This window comes from Sinocyclocheilus anshuiensis, unplaced genomic scaffold (assembly GCF_001515605.1).
Source record: "Sinocyclocheilus anshuiensis isolate Anshui unplaced genomic scaffold, SAMN03320099.WGS_v1.1 scaffold713, whole genome shotgun sequence".
In the NCBI taxonomy this organism is placed as follows: domain Eukaryota; kingdom Metazoa; phylum Chordata; class Actinopteri; order Cypriniformes; family Cyprinidae; genus Sinocyclocheilus; species Sinocyclocheilus anshuiensis.
In genome coordinates this window covers 210,316-227,773 of record NW_015536486.1, presented here as the reverse complement: position 1 = coordinate 227,773, position 17,458 = coordinate 210,316, and the positions used below count along the sequence as shown (strand labels likewise).

At 37.5% G+C, this 17,458-nt stretch overlaps 1 protein-coding gene and 1 pseudogene across 1 annotated transcript; both read left to right on the top strand.

Moving 5' to 3' along the window:
* Window positions 1-368: 368 nt before the first annotated feature.
* Window positions 369-9,214, top strand: LOC107684452 (gastrula zinc finger protein XlCGF8.2DB-like). The gene is made up of 3 exons (XM_016480706.1): window positions 369-392; window positions 4,655-4,782; window positions 8,142-9,214. Exons 2-3 carry the CDS (start codon window positions 4,698-4,700, stop codon window positions 9,212-9,214), a joined length of 1,158 nt encoding a protein of 385 aa, XP_016336192.1. The 5' UTR covers window positions 369-392; window positions 4,655-4,697.
* Window positions 9,215-13,327: 4,113 nt separating this feature from the next.
* LOC107684443 (uncharacterized) lies at window positions 13,328-16,045 on the top strand (annotated as a pseudogene).
* Window positions 16,046-17,458: the final 1,413 nt, after the last annotated feature.

Below are 17,458 nucleotides of genomic sequence, written 5' to 3'. Positions count from 1 at the left end.
GTGTGAGAGAGTGTGTGTGTGTGTGAGTGAGTGTCTGTGTGTGTGTGTGGTTGTGAGCGAGTGTGTGTGTGTGTGGTTGTGAGTGAGTGTGTGTGTGTGTGAGAGAGTGTCTGTGTGAGTGAGTGTCTGTGTGCGTGTGTGTGGTTGTGAGTGAGTGTGTGTGTGTGTGTGTTGACTGTTTTGCCTTTTAGGCAGAATTTCACATAACACATTCTTTCATTGTTAGTCATTTTCAGTACACAAGTGTACAACATGTATATTTAAATATATACCTCTGACATGTAGCTATATCTTTGTTCTCTGTATGTTCGTGTCTACGCTTTTATTTTGATCCCGTGACGTCACAAGGCCGCGCCGCGCTCCTGCATCTGCTGTGATTCGGCTGAAGAAAGGTGCGTTTTAAGCATTTATAGTGTTTAGATCTGCACAAAGCTGCCACCCGTCCCTTAAAATGCGGAATGCCACCCGTCCTTTAAAATACGGAATCGTCCCGTATTTAAAGGTAAAATGATGCGTCCCGTATCAAAACAGTGTACAGTGTTTATAATACTAATCGCTCGTATAATGAAATCAATTTAATTAGTATTAGAGAAGCTCGTTTGCGTGTGATTTTGGCGTCTTTGTTTCCATAGCGACGGAGTCTCCAGCAGATCGCGTGCCGTTAAAGCGCTTTCACACGAGCGCAGCACGCGCTAAACGGGGAAGTTATCAATGGGTCAGTGTGTCCAGCAGCTGATGATGAACGCGCAGTTTGCAGAGAAGCTTGCTCGCTTAAAGGGACAGTTCACCCCAAAATGAAAATCCTGTCCTCGTTTACACACCCACAAGTTGTTCCAAACCTGTAATAATTTCTTTCTTCTGTTGAACATAAAAGAAGATACTTTGAAGAATGTGGCTAACCAAACAGTTTCTGGCCCTAATGGCTCAATAGTAAGTTACTGAGGACCAGCAGCTGTTTAGTTGAGACACATTCTTCAAAGCATCTTCTTTTGTGTTCAACAGAAGAAAGAACTTCATGCAGGTTTAGAAAAACCTGGGTCAATTATGGCAGAAGTTTCATTTTTGTGTGAACCATTCCTTTAAAGTGACAGACACAGACACATCCGTGCTTCTAAAGGTACAGGCGTATTGTTTTATTAAAATTCGGATAGTCTGTTAATATATTTCATACAGCTTAGTAGACATAATTATTATATTTGTAGGCATTATTAGCCAGATTAATTAATATATTATAGACCTATTTTATGTTATTTATATTAATCATAAATATATACATAATAAATAATCTTATCATTTGGCATTTTAAAAAGTGAAAAAAAAAGCTAACTTTTTAGACAAAAATGGGACATAATAATGTAGTCCTAATTTAAGCAAATTAATAAAAAAATGAATAAAAATGCATCCCATCCTAGTAACAGCTGCAGAACTGTCAAAAAAGACTAATAATGATAAATAATCAAATTTAAAATAACAATATTAATGTGTTCTGTTGCAAGTTTACGTAGCAATTCATAGATGCATACTGCGGTAGAAAACAAAAAAGATATTTACAAAATATGGTTTAGGTAAGCAGCATTATACGGCCATGATGTTTCCCCGAATATCAATATCAACACGATTGCAACGCTGACTTTATACAATCGTATTTCAATAAACAAGAAGTTAAAACTAAGCGACTTAGATTTTAGACAAAATATAATCTGTTTTTGCTCAATTTCGCTGACGAGAATAGTTCCGATCAAAGCCACAGCAGAACTGTTGTGTGTCTCCGAGCAACACACAGCGGTGTTTCGTTACTGAATGAATCCACGTTTTTGAATGAATCGAGTGAGTCAATGATTCAGTGGCCCATTCATAAGGCCAGTCACTTGCCTCGTTTCTGAATGAATCAGCCGTTTGAATGAATCGGTTGAAATAATGAATAAATGACTCACTCATTAAAACAGACTTTTGCTGCCACCTACTGCTGGTTTAGTCATATTTAAAAGTATCATTGCATTTTTCAACATTTGTGTTTTTTAAAAAATATGCAAAACATTAATCTTAAAAAATTAGTTATGCATTTGAAATTTTGCAGTGTAAATGCATTCATGGCACCTCAGCTTCATCAAACTGTGTGTGTAAATGCATCTAATGCCACTTCAGATGCAGCTTCTGTTTCCTCAGCAGTGGAAAGATACAGTTTGTTAATACTAATTTACTTTCAATGGTAACAACTCTACAGTTTCTTATTATTCTAACTGAATTAATTGAAACAGAAGTAAGAATTTGATGTGAAAGATGACGCATTTAATAAGGTTAGGGGGAAAAAATGACCATTTATAAACATAGTGGGAAATTATTACGTCTGTTTTGTTACATACAGCAACTCTTTTTAAGGTAACTATTTCTTCCTCTTTCCCGTCACAGAGCACTTTATTTTGAGAGTTGTTAAATCTGTAACTTAGTCCAGAGTGGGGGAATTGTAATGTTTAATCATTTCTTTTATTATGTAAATAATTTTTGCATTGAAATTTGCATAGATTTTTGTTTGTATATGCTGTAAATGATAGTTCTCGGAATCGGCAAAAATCGGTATCGGCAGGTCACACTTACAAGAAATCGGAATCGGCCAAGAATATTGTAATCAGTGCATCTATTATTATTATTTTGGTAGGGGGATGTCATGAGTGGGTGTCCCTTATTTTGCCTTGCTGAAGGTGGCACCCTATTTACAAACCAAGAAAAATTAATTAGATATTGATGTATGTAATGTTGCAATGCTTTATCTTTCTTATCTTTAAGTTTATAAAATTAATCGCTTCGCAAATTGATTCAGTGATTCGAATCGCTGCACGCTGACGTCACATGCTGATCAAAACTGTGTAAATGCACCGGGAACAAACACTAACAGCTGACAACTAGCAGTCTGATTTTTAGGGATGCACCGCAACCGAAAATAGCAAAAAAATCTCTTTCGGTGTTCGGCCGAATAAGCGAAAAATCCGAATAATATGAACCGAACAATGACGAACACGATCAAAATAGAGGCACGTGCTAATGCAGCAAACATGTCGACAATGTGAAAGTATTTAAAACTATCAGAGAAAATGACCTCAAACGATTAGTAAATAAACTGCAGAATGTTATATTTTCTAATACATGCATGTATTCTGACTAGGGCTGTCAAAAATTTGTTCGAATTTCGAATATTCTTCTAATTTAAAATAAAAATCCACATTCGAATGTTAGGTGTGCGTTAAGGAGGCAGCCTTATCAGCGGCGCACGAGATGCGATGACGATGTAAGTGTCGTTGCATTATAATGTTTTTGTTAGCGTATCCAGTTGAAGCCACTAGATGCGGCGCTGCTGCGTTTCACTAAAAATATAGCGGAAAAAGAGAACATCAATGCGGAGAAGATCTTGTTTACATCAAAACCGTTCACACAGAACGCATATTTCACGCATTTTCTAGAGGGACATCTATCACTGTTGCACTCGCATCTCGCACAAAAGAGCCGCATGTTTAGAAAGCCATGTAAAATGAATGCAAGTTTAACTTTGTAAGAAAACATATATCGAGACTTTATGGCGGGTTTTCCCCCATCCCACCGCAACTCGTGTTTTTAAATGAAAAATGCCCTTTGTATTGAACTATTTATACATACATGATGCTGTTTTGTTTATATGATCATATTTAAGTACAAAATTCGAATTTAGTTTTTCAGCCATTTTGACAGCCCTAATTCTGACAGCGCTGCACGAGCTCGCGGCGCCAGGGTTCAAAGTCCAAAGCGCGATGAAAATCTGCGCTAAAACTGTTACTCGGTAACGTTTTTGTAAATGTTTTTAAAGGCATGTGACAATGCGATACGTGCGACAAACATCTTCCCAAATTCGTAATGAGAATCATTTATAAATCTGCTGCTGTTGTCAACAAAAAGAAGCACTGAGATCTTCCTGCGGGTTTCTGCCAAAATAAAAGCTGAGAAAAAGCAACAACTCCTGTTGACATAGTGTTCAAATTGGGATCTGTAATATATTCTAATGTTTTAAAAGAAGTCTCTGCTGCTTTTATTTGTACAGTAAAAAATACATGCCTGATTCAAGTCTCAAAAATGGAATATTATTTTACTAACTTATTAATTTTAAGCTAAATTGTGCTTTGTTGGTATAATGTGTGCTAGAATGTTAAAAAAAAAAAAGATCAGTGTTCAGTAAATATTTTTTAATTGTTGTTTTGTAATTGATTTTTTTATTTGAAAAGCAGGACAAAACAGTAAAAAGCACATTTAGGCTATTTAATTAATGCAATTGTGAAAAAAAATGGCAAAATAGGCCTACATGGGGGAAAATGTGCAAAAAACCGTGTTCGGTATTCAGCCCAGTGTTTCATTTTGTTCGGCTTCGGCCTAGAATTTTCATTTCGGTGCATCCCTACTAATTTTACAAGCAAATGTCTAATGTCTAATCGATTAAATGTGATCTACAAATAATTAAATATCAAATACCATGAACCTTCAATATAAATTGTTCTTTTATTCATTTGTAGTTCTAGTTTTGAGTGTTATTGTGTGTGTGTGTGTAATCAGGTCATTTAAGTCCATTAACCCTCCCTTACTTATTCTGATCTTAAACACAGAAAAACTCCTGCTGTTCTGATCTTTAACACAGAAAAACTCGTGCTGAAGCGACTGAGAGACGCACTATTATAAAGATGGCGTTTATTAAAGAGGAGAGTGAAGACGTGAAGATTGAAGAAGCATTCAGAGTCAAACATGAAGATACTGAGGAACAAACAGGTTGGTTTCCTTCTCAAAGCTGAACTCACTCATTTGGTCCTTATTAAAATGTGCAGCTCTACAGAAATTAGTGATATTTTTGAAGAAAGTCATATAAGTGTCCTAATTAAAGCTCTTTTATTTGTCATGGAGCGGGTCAAGATTACATGACCAGACAAATACTACCTTCTACCTGAGAAGGTCCTGCTTTCACACTGGACATATTCAATATTTGATGCAGGAGAGATCCAGGCAGACGAAGTCTCTCAGTAAAATTATTGTTTATTTAAAAATAAAATCATAAATGGTAACAATTACAGATGAAAATTATAAATAAATAAAATTAATAGAAAGTATTAAAATGAATACAAAATCCAAACTGAGTATATTCTGTTAATTTTTCTAAGATAGCAATCTAATCTAAGTATAATAATCTTCAGAAGTCAAAAGACAAGAAGACAAAGGCACCCTTGGAGCATATTCGGATGAGTTTAGTTTTCCAAACGACGTTTGAGTTACAATTCTTATCAGCCGACGCCTGTGATTTCATGTACGGATTCAGACGGACTAACATCTCGGTGTTTATTACAGAGGTAGGAGTGTCTGTGTTTTACATGTGGGCGTTGCAGAAGATCACGTGGTCTGGATGCGTGGATTGCATATGACTGATCGTTGGCAAGATGGTGGCGAAAAAGAAAGTGACACTGGAGTCGGGAGGAAACATTAGCTTTAATTTCTGTTTGGAGCGAACCTACGTTTCATTTAACATGATGATTTTATAGAACTGGATTCTTATAATAAACCCACTGGAATGCAGACGTTTTGACTTATATAATTTGGCTTTACATGCTACAACAACGAGAATTTTTTGGTCTGATCTGTAGACGTCAAATGAATTTATCCATTATGTCACTATCTACGTCTTTCCAACTGCGTTCTTCCATCTAAATTAACCTGAAGTTCAGGGCTAGGTCAGGTCACGCTGACACGACAATGAGGATGATTAAAGATAAGAGCAGATATAAATATAGCTGTGGTTTTACACCTTTCGAGCAGAAACGACAGATCTTGGCAAATATCATCTTGCAAATACCAATTCTGGAAAAGAATACGTAGTACCATGAAGGCAGAGGACAAATTTAGCAGACATCCTTGCATATAAAAAATATTTTTGCAGAGAGTAAGTTTCCAACATCCTATCGAAATATCATAACATGTACTTTCTTATATGTGACCCTGGAGCACAAAAGCAGTCTTAAGTCGCTGGGGTATATTTGTAGCAATAGCCAACAATACATTGTATGGGTCAAAATTATTGATTATTTTTTTATGCCAAAAATCAATAGGATATTAAGTAAAGATCATGTTCCATGAAGATATTTTGAACATTTCCTACTGTAAATATATTAAAACTTAATTTTTGATTAGTAATATGCATTGCTAAGAACTTCATTTGGACAACTTTAAAGGCGATTTTCTCAGTATTTTTATATTTTTGCACCCTCAGATTCCAGATTTTCAAATAGTTGTATCTCGGCCAAATATTGTTCTATCCTAACAAACAATACATCAATAGAAAGCTTATTTATTCAGCTTTCAGATTATGTATAAAGCTCAATTAAAAAAAAATGGACCCTTATTGGTTTTGTGGTCCAGGCTCACATATGTCAAATGAAGAAAAATATATATTAAGTCAAAGGAATATGCGTATTAATGGAAATAAAGAGAATGAGTACTGAATAGGCCTAATACTTGAGTAAATGTGTAACATAAAATATTAATATGAGGAATATGAATATAATGCAAAAGAATCATAAAGATAGGGGTATGATTCTCACTTTGGGTGCGAGAGGTCCCGGGTTCATATCCCGGACGAGCCCCCAATTATTTTATGCTTACGAACATAACATAGAGGGGAAGGCAAGCAAAGGCTCGTTTAAAGAGGGGAATATTTATTAAATAATTAAACTGAACAAAAAGGAGAGGAAAAATCTCAACAAAAACAACTGCCGATTCAGCCCCTGGTCTAGTTTTTCTCTGGATGCCAGCAAAGTCCCGCAACTCCTTCCAGTGTCACAACAGCATTTATACCGCTCAGCTCAAGGAACAGGTGTATGAAACTGGCACCTAATAAACGAAGACAAAGAACAAAAACTCTCGGCCACTAGGGGCCAGCCGTATCTTTACAAGCCTTCACTTATGAACAGAATAAAATTACATGCATATGTAACAATAACTCATAATGAGTATACTGTATGGATGAATATGTAAAATAAGGAAAATATAACAATATTGATAATTTGCATATATCAATATTACATGTCATGCATTTAATTGCAAGAAATAATACAGAAGTAGCTTAAAACAATTATTTGGTGTAAACCCAATATCAACTTCTTTTTAAAAAAATTTTACATTTTGATCAATTATACAACAGTTTGTAACAAAAACATCATTTTGGTCAAAGCATGTCGAACTTTGGTTTTAAATGTCTCTGGCTACAGTGATCTATCACGCCAAATTAAGTGCGCCAAAACGGTATTTAGGGGCCAAGCACGTATTGTTATCCATTAGTCTTCTTCTTCTGCTTAGGAAGTCTTTGGCAGCCCAAAGAACCACTTGCGGAAAAGTTATGAAATTTGGCACACAGATAGAGGACAGTCTCAAAATTAACCTTAGCAAATTTGGAGTCTCTATCTCAAACTCTTTAGTGCCCCCAGTAGGCCAAATGTGCACTCATATTTCTGCTAATAACTTTTGAACCTTAAGGTCAAGAAGCAAAATTCTAGAAGCAAAGAAACTAGAAGCAATTTTTTCTTCTGATTCCTTGGCTCATGCCGAGTCGAATGCACACCAACATTTAAATTTCCACAGGTTAAGATTTTTCGCAATTTTGAATTTTGTGAAAAATTTACTTTCTTGAACTCGTCTTAGACGGCTCAGATCATCTTCAGACAATGCTGGCAAAAAGTTATCAAAACCGTTTACATCACCTTCATAAATTGAATAAAAACAGAAAAAAGCAAAAACACACAATGCACATTCTTTATTCATCATTTTGTAGACATCCATAACTTGTTTCCAGAATGGTTTAACAAGACTACATTCCCAAGTACAATGTAATAAGGTACCTGTTTCCAGCTGGCATTTCCAACATTAATGGTTTTTCATCATCCTGTGAAGTCTTACCGGAGTGTGGTAGTATCTGTGAAGAATCTTATATTGAATGAACTTCCCCCTTGCTTCTTTTATATATTTACCACACCCCACCAATGTTCCTCTGCCATATGGTCTTGATGCTTTACATATCTAAATGTTTTGATATCTGTTGTCTTGTGTCATTAAACTGCTGTAAACTTTTCTTTGTTTTTTCACCTTAGACCTAATGGCACTGAAAGAGGAGAAAGTAGTACTTGATGAAAATGAAGAGGAATATAAATATGAGAATCTTCATGATTTCATAACTGGAGAAAAATCTTTTTGTTGCTCAAAGACTGAAAAGACTCTCACGCGAAAAAGAGCTCAAATGTCAGAAACTCAAAGTTATTTTACTTGCTTTCGGTTTGGAAAGAGTTTCAGTCAACGAGGAAACCCTAAAGACCACAAGAGAATTCACACGGGAAAGAAGACTTTCATCTGCCAACAGTGTGGAAAAAGTTTCAACCACAGAGGAAACCTTACCAGGCACGTGAGAGTTCACACTGGAGAAAAGCCTTACACCTGCCCTCAGTGTGGACACAGTTTTGCTCAAAAAGGACACCTTAATGTTCACATAAGACTTCACACTGGAGAAAACCCTTACATATGTCCTCAGTGTGGAAAGAGTTATGCTCAACTAGGAAACTTTAAAATCCACATGAGAATTCACTCTGGGGAGAGCCCTTTTACCTGCCAACAGTGTGGAAAGAGTTTCACTCGTAAAGAAAGTCTTGACAAGCACATAAGAATTCACACTGGAGAAAAGCATTTCACCTGCCCTCAGTGTGGAAAAAGTTTCGCTCTAAAAGAAAACGTTACCAGGCACATGAGAACTCACACTGGAGAGAAGCCTTACACATGCCAACGCTGTGGAGAGAGTTTTGCTCAACAAGGAAACCTTAATATTCACATGAGAGTTCACACTGGAGAGAATCCTTACATATGTCTAAAGTGTGGAAAAAGTTTCAGACAACATGGAAACCTTACAGTCCACATGAGAATCCACAACGGAGAAAGGCCTTTTTCCTGCCAGCTGTGTGGAAAAAGCTTCACTCGTAAAATGTGTCTTAAAAGGCACATGAGAGTTCACACTGGAGAGAAGCCTTACACATGCCCTCAGTGTGGAAAGAGTTTCTGTCAACATGGAAACCTTACAGTCCACATGAGAATCCACAACTCAACCAGACGTGCCTATAAGCTCTTCGCTGATTGGCTTGCGCGAGAACGCGTCAGGCGAATTTTCCGCTCAAGTTGAAATTTTTGAACTTGCGCGAAAGACGCGATTGAGGCGAATATCTCGCGTTATTCGCGTCGCCTGGCGCAGATTCACCTCTATTCGCGTCTTTGCATTGACTTTGTATGTAATCTACTCGCGCGAATAATTACATTTGCGTTTGGTGTGAACACACTGTTAGACATGCCAAAAGTGTGGATAGTTTTGCTCAACATGGAAACTTCAAAGGGATAGTTCACCCAAAAATGAAAATTACCCCATAATTTACTCACCTTCAAGCCATCCTAGGGTGTATGTGACTTTCTTCTTTCAGACGAATCCAATCAGAGTTATATAAAAAAAAATGAGCAGTGAGTGAGTGTTTCTTGTCAGTAGTCAAAAAGAAGTCCAATAAAGCGCATCCATCCATCATAAAAAGTGTCCCACACAGCTCGGGGGGTGAATAAAGGCCTCCTGTAGCGAATCGATGCATTTTTGTAAGAAAAATATCTATATTTAAAACTTTATAAACCGTCTCTAGCTTCCGCTAACTGTTGTGCGCATGTTCATTCCGGTGGATGATGTAGATGTCCGGTGAGAAGTGACGAATGCGGAAGCGCAGCAGAGAGAGCAAAACAAAACACCGGTTATTAGAAGTACAAAACGAGGATTTGTAAAGAAGAATGTGGGAGGATTTCGATATAAGCCAAGAGGAGACTGGTTTTCCTTTGCTAAAGTAAGGAAACTTTGCTTCCTTTGCTCCTGTAAACAAACGTCGGTTCTCGCGAGACGAGCATATTCTCACCGGACCTTACGCTATGCCTACATCATCCGCCGGACTGACAGTTAGCGGAAGCTAGAGATTACAGTTTATAAAGTCTTAAATATGGATATTTGTCTTACAAAAACACATTGATTCGCTACTGAACACCGATTGGATTCGTCTGAAAGAAGAAAGTCATATACACCTAGGATGCCTTGAGGGTGAGTAAATCATGGGCTAATTTTCATATTTGGGTGAACTAACCCTTTAAAGTCCACATGAGAATTCACACCGGAGAAAAGCCTTTCACATGCAAACGTGTAAAAATGATTCAACTGAAAAGGAATCCTTAAGTAGCACATGACGATTCCTTCAAGAGAGAACTATTTTAAATGTCATCAATGTGGATTTTTTTTTACAGGCAAGTAGAACATCTGTAAAGTAGCTTTAAAGCTGAATCACATCTTGCAACATTGACACTGGTATTGGAACGGAATAACCACATTGGTTTCTCTTGTAGAACTTTTTTTCCGCTGAATTGGCCTTGTTGTAAATTGATGAACATTACACTGTTATTGACCCGAATGGACTTGAACTAAATAATGACACTAATGTCTTTTAGAGCGACTTTACAACAGAATCTAAATGGTTTCTTTAGAGTTTCCATAATTGATTCTGCAATTTTATTTTATTTTCAGCTCTATAGAAATAAAGGCGACTTGACTGTCTTGACTTGTTGTGGAAACTCTCAACACTAATCTGACTTTTCAAACAACCTCCTGTTGTCAATATAATAAGGTTGTCAAAAGTACCAACATCGGTACCAAGTCTGTACTGAAATCTTAAAAATGTGACGATGCCAGTGCTAGTTTGCGCTAGCATTTTGAGCGCTGTCGAGTAGATTCTGAAACATCTCTGATTGGCCATTGTGTTCACGCGTTCAACAGATATGTCTGTGATTGGCTACAGTGATCATCGCTTCAAAAACATGTTGTAAATACACATCTTCACCGAGCGCTTACACAGATACACACGGGAGCGTTTGAAAGCAAACAGCGGATCCGTTCTATCAGCAGATGCGTCTATGTTTTTCAGCCTAACATGAACTTAAAAGCAATTTAAATAACATTTTTTGATTAAACCTATTCTCTTTTTTTTATATATATATATTTTTTTAATGATACAATCAGGCTTAAAACAGAATTCTAAATATCAATGTAAAAGGAAATCAATTAGTTTGAATGAAAAGGGTTAAAGTACACATGAAATCAAAATTGACTATATTAATTTTGTTAGCGCACATTGCTATTTTTGTGGAGAACAATTCATCCATGCAAGTCAATCCACCAAAAAAAATTTGTTTGCTTTCGTAATCTTTAATCCAAATCTGAAAATGCTCCTCCCCTCTAAAACGACGGGCCTTCTCTGATGACGTCAGTTTTACGGCTTGGGCATGAGCATAATATCCTTAACCACGCCCATCCAACTGTGAGCTTTGACAGCGCGCTAAGGAAAAACCGCGTAACAAACACACAGAAATGGCGAGGAGGTGCGTTTTAGGTTGTGGTTCTCCCGAAATCCTATTTCCAATCCCCAAAACACCCTGGTTGCGGTCACAATGGCTCGATTTTTTGCATTTCGAGGAAGGAGGGATATCAGAGAGGTCGCGGTTGTGTTCGAAGCACTTCACACGTGAATGCATCAAGAATTGGACACAACACGAAAAGGGGTTTGTGAAATATCTGTCATTAACAGATATGGCTGTCCCATCAGTCTACACCAGGGGTCACCAAACTTGATCCTGGAGGGCCGGTGTCCTGCAGAGTTTAGCTCCAACTTGCCTCAACACACTTGCCTGCAAGTTTCAAGTATACCTAGTAAGAGCTTGATTAGCTGGTTCAGGTGTGTTTAATTAGGGTTGGAGCTAAACTCTGCAGGACACCGGCCCTCCAGGACCGAGTCTGGTGACCCCTGGTCTACACCGTTGGCTCCTCACAAAGTTTGAAGGTAAGTGCAACTACCTAGCAACCAAGCTTTTTCAGACGTTAAACATGATACAGGGCTGCCAGCAGAAATTCTTGTCATAGTGCGTAACTTACAATAAATTAAATGATTTTTGGCGCGTGAGTACGCCAACGACAACAGCACTAGTTTAGTAGTGAGATTCATCATAAGGATAATCTCTTAGTCTTTACTACTGGTTATAACACTAAAGTGCAAATGAATGAACATCAGAAGGTATGTTGAAGAATACAGTACAGCTTATTGAAAAGTATAATCGATCAATCAATCAATCGGTGTTTCAACCGCAAGAAAGACTTGCGAATAATTCTTACTCAGTTGAATTCAAAAGCTGGCAGTCCTGTCAAATGATATATTTTTGCATTGCACTCATATCATACTGTGATGCAATTCCTGTTATACAGCCCCTAACAAGAGATGTGGCATGTCAGTGTGATGCACCATCTTTGTGTGTCAAGAGTGTGTCGATCCAAACAATAACACAAAAGCTGAAAAGTTAGCTGGGAATAGTTTTCTTGTGTTGTGTTTCATGGGTTTGATTGTCATGTGTGTGTTGAAATGATTCAAGTGAAGCCTTTTGGATACTCTGTTGGCATCTCTTATTCTGAGAGTGTTGGCACAAGTTTTGAACCTCCATGTTTCACATCAACACCAATTAAAAGGCCACGTGTGGAAGACACCACAATCAATGACAGCTCAACCTGCACCTCAAAGCAATTGTCAGATGTCACCTATGAGCCTGATATCACGCAAGAAGGCGGTGAAAAGTAAGTGTAGTTTTACTTTGTATACACAGGTTAGATGTCAGGGCACCTATGGCAGATTTGAGATGAACAAAAAAGATCCCTAATTAGAAAGTATGATCACTGCAATAAATACACTATAATGCCATTTTGCAACACTTTAAAGGGATAGTTCATCCAAAAATGAAAATTCTATCTTTAAATACTCAGCCTCATGTCGTTCCAAACCCGTAAGACCTTCGTTCATCTTCGGAACACAAATTACGATATTTTTGATGAAATCCAAGAGCTTTCTGACCCTCCACAGACAGTAATGCAACTGAACATGGTCTCAAAGGTCATGAAATTTATTTTTATTTTTTTTAAGATTTATTTTTGGTGGAAGCGGAGTGGGTGAGAGAGAGAGGGGGGGGGGATCGGGAAAGGTCCACTAGCCGGGACTCGAACTCGGGACGCCCGAAGCGCAAAGGCGCTATATCTCGGCGCACTGCCCACGAGGCCACCGGCGCCGACAAAGGTCATGGAAATTTATTGGTAAAAATGTGTACAAACCATGAAACATACTCGTTGTCTGGTTTCATTATAACTCATTTTGTGTACAATGTTTTTTTTTAATTGAGATTTTCTTCTGTCGGAGTAATGAAGTGGGTGGAAGTCCTTGCATGGAACGCGAAGGTTTCTTGAGAAGCCTCCAATTCCTAGAATAAGCAGGATTAAGAGTTGGTGCAATCGTCACAGATCGCCATCCATCAATACAGAAATATCTGAGGGAGCAGCGACCTGAGATCCAGCATTACTTTGATACTTGGCATGTGTCGAAAGGTAACTGTTTGACAGCTTGTGAGATTTATCAGATATATACACAAAAAGAACATACTAATATGGTATTTAAGAAGTACTTCGCTTTAAGTAATAAATGTAAAGCAAGTTAAATTGAAATATATTTATTTTCTTGCTGATCCGAAAAACGATCCGCTCCGTGGGCCAAAAACCGTAATGTTATCCGAACCGCGAGATTTGTGATCCGTTGAACCACTATTTATTTTACATAAGCACAATGTTTAATTCTTGTAAGATACATGTTATTTTATGTAATTGCTGCTTAGGTCTCTCCAAGAAGCTGGATGCACTAGGGAAAGAGCGTAGTTGTGGAGAGGTTCTGGCCTGGAGGAAAAGTGTCATAAACCACCTGTACGGGTGTGCATCATCCTCCAAAACTGGTGAAGAAGCTGTGGAAAAGTGGAAGTGTGTTACTAACCATGTGCAAAATGTGCCCCATCATGACAGCGACTTATTCCCTGTCTGCACCCAATTGAGATGCAAGCTTGGCTGAAACCGAGTAAGCCTAGTTTGGTAACAACCATGAAAAATTAGGGACTCTGGATTACTCTGATTTTATTGTTGATGATTTGACACGATCTATTTTTTTCAAAGCTAATTTAAACAGTCAGTTATGTATTGAGGGATTAAGATAACACTTTAAAATAATGTTGTCACATAACAAATCTGAGTCACAAGTAAAATTAAATTGCTAATTACAATACTCTTGACATTGAAAAAAAATGTAAATGGTGAAAAATAATTGCTACACATTTTATTTATAATAAATTGTATGTCGTTTTGCCTGCTTAGATGTTTCCTTGATACAATTAAGAGTACAGTTACAAATGTTGATGAAAACTCAGTCTTTATTAGGCAGTAAAGCTTGTGAAAGTTTTTGCGACATGATGCTGCAACAGCGACTCTTGAAAGATGTAGCAAAACTGAGCCCTCACCATCAGACCTCCTCGATTGAAGGCTTTCATAGCCTCATACTGAAATTCGCACCGAATTGTGGCATTCTCTTTTGTGGGAATGTTGAACAGGTGCGAATGTTGAAATGTCATTTCTGTTCATAAATAATTCTATATGTGCATCTGTCACACTGTCCTATATTGGAAAATACATAATTTATCACACTTTACCTAAGCTTTACCTAAACAAATTTTCTTATTTCCATATTTTAATTTAACTATGTAGGTTGCTGCTTGCTGCTCTCCACTATGTAAATATGTGTATATGTAAATTAGGGATGCACCAATACCGATACTGGTATCAGTATCGGGCCCGATACTGAGCTCCTGTACTCGTACTCGTTAAAATGCCTCGATACCAAACGCCGATACCACACAGCATGTGATAAGCGCCATATTCAAACAAAGAAACACCAACAACAGACAGCAGAAAGGAGTTATTAGAGATTAAAGACATCTACGAAGTATATGTATGCAATGAATATAAAACATTCAGTGTTAACGCCTGTATAGCTGATTTGCGCCAGCTGATTAACAAAGAACGCTGAGTGGATTGAGCACGCGGCGGCGCAGATGCGCGAGCTTGTCTAGTGAATATACCTTTCTCACAGACATCACTGGAAAGTTTGTAGTTCGGTCGGATACGTCAAAAACAAGTAAGTAAAACAATGCACAAGTTACTTAACGGTAGGGAGAGAGAGAGAGCGTGCGCACTTCTGTTGTGTGATCTTTGATGCATTTATGTAAGTGAGGATAGCAAAATAAACTAAACTGTGATATATTATACCCAAAAATTCTTAATGCAGTGGACTACCAGTAAAATTTATATAAATTTGGGACCAAAAATGATTCAGACCGAGTCTGGGGAAAAATTGAAGTTGAGGTTTGCATGAAGCTGGGTGACAGCATGCCCAGGAGACTACAGGCTGTCTTAAGGCTAAAGGTTGCCCGACTAAGTATTGATAGTTGTGTAAATACTGCCATACTGTCTGAATAATTTTTGGTTTATTGTAATCCATTACATACCTTTCTATCAAAGTTATCTAACATTATCAAGCTGAATTTGTTCTAACACAGTTTAACTCTGAGTTCTTGTCATATTTTATTACCATTTTCTATATAGCGAATAAACTGTGATAATGTGAGAAATGTTGAAGGTGTCTGAATAAATTTTGGTTTGACTGTATCTATTTGATAAATGAAGTTAACCAACTAACATTATACATACTCTTTTGGTTTCTGTAACCAATATTTAAAAAATGTACAAATGCAATGAAAATATTGGTATCGGTACTCGGTATCGGCAAGTACCAAAAATAAAATTATCGGTATCGGGCGAGTACTGGAAAAAGTGGTATCGGTGCATCCCTAATATAAATGTTCACTTACTGTTCATCAATAAAAATATCCTGGTCATAGTCATCATAATACTGGACCATAGATGAATATTCAACTTGAAGGACCCATGGGTTTAAGCACACAGCTTCAAAACCTGGGGGGTGCTGAGCCATGCATCAAGGTTGCAGTTCTGCTTCAGCACATTTGTCCATAACCTATTAAAGAAAAATGTATTAATTCATTTAATTAAACTAATTTACTCTGTAATACAAATGTTATGTAAAGTAGTAACACTGTGTATTTCAAATGTTACATTTTTTTAAATTAAGGTTTTGCAGTCATACTGTTTTAACTGTCTTAAGTCCTACTCTGCAGCGGTGTCATTTATAGCCTGGTATATAACATGATACTCATTCTGCACTTTTGTCACAAACCTGCCTAACCTCCCTACCACAGTCTTTCAGGACCAGTGTCCATGTTCTGGCAGTAGCCACAGGAGCACCTGAATGAGAGGCATAGTGATGTTAAGAGAGTTTAACTTGATAAATTTAAGTTGCTGATTCATCATGGCAAGCAAGTCATTAGTGGTCGTCACTAAATAAGTTATCTGTCAGCTAAACAGTATTAGACAGTTCTAAGCTACTACTCTATTCTTTATCCTATTATAATTTAATTAAACATCGGTTAATTTAATATAATATAGCGTTACCATTGGAAGACATCCAGATGTGCTCGAGGGGGAACCTGCTCCACGTCCAGGTGACCGTTGGTACTCTCCGACGTTAATGGCTCAAACATATAGGGCCTGATTCCTGCGACAAAACGGTCCTCAGTGTGCTCCTGCTCCTCATCTTCCTCCTCTGACTGCTCCAACCAAAATTCTCGCTGGAACGAGACTGCTGGCAGTGTGTCAGGTGGTGAGTAGTCCTCAACAACTGACTGCAAACTTGTGTTAAAATCTGCCTCCATTTCTGAATGAAACGCCTACTTTACTACATCCAATCAGTGCGCAGTATAAAAAAACAAGCCACGCCCTCTGTTTTCCTCATTCAATATTCCGTTTCTCTCGGAAGTACGTCACAATACGGAAGTAAAAGTCGGTCGCAACTTCCGGTTCATGCAGACTTTAATCAGACAAATTAAGATTTTGCAAAGTTTGGACATATGATAAAAAGGGCTTCCAAATTGTATAGAATGATGTACTCAGCCAGTGAAGAAAAAATTAAATTTTTTTCCAAGTTTAATGAAATATAAGGTGTCTTTAATCCACCGAGAGTGTGATGGGGGATGAGAGTTTTTCCAGTTAAAAGAATGAATTAACTGTGAGAAAGATGCAAAAATATCATCAATATATAATTCCGCAAAAGAGACGAGACCGCACTTCTTCCAAGAGGCAATAGCTTTATCCATGATTGAAGGGGAAAATAAAGGATTAGAGTATATGGGAGAAGACAAGCGAATGTTCTGAATCCCAAAATGACATGAAAACTCGTCCAGATCTTAAGGCTATTAGTCACTAGCATATTTTTGTAATATTTTGAAAGTGTGGTCGAGAGACAGAGGAGTGCAGACAAGGAAGAGAGCTTAAATGAGGAGTTTTCAATGCAGAGCCAAGATGGGACAGTCA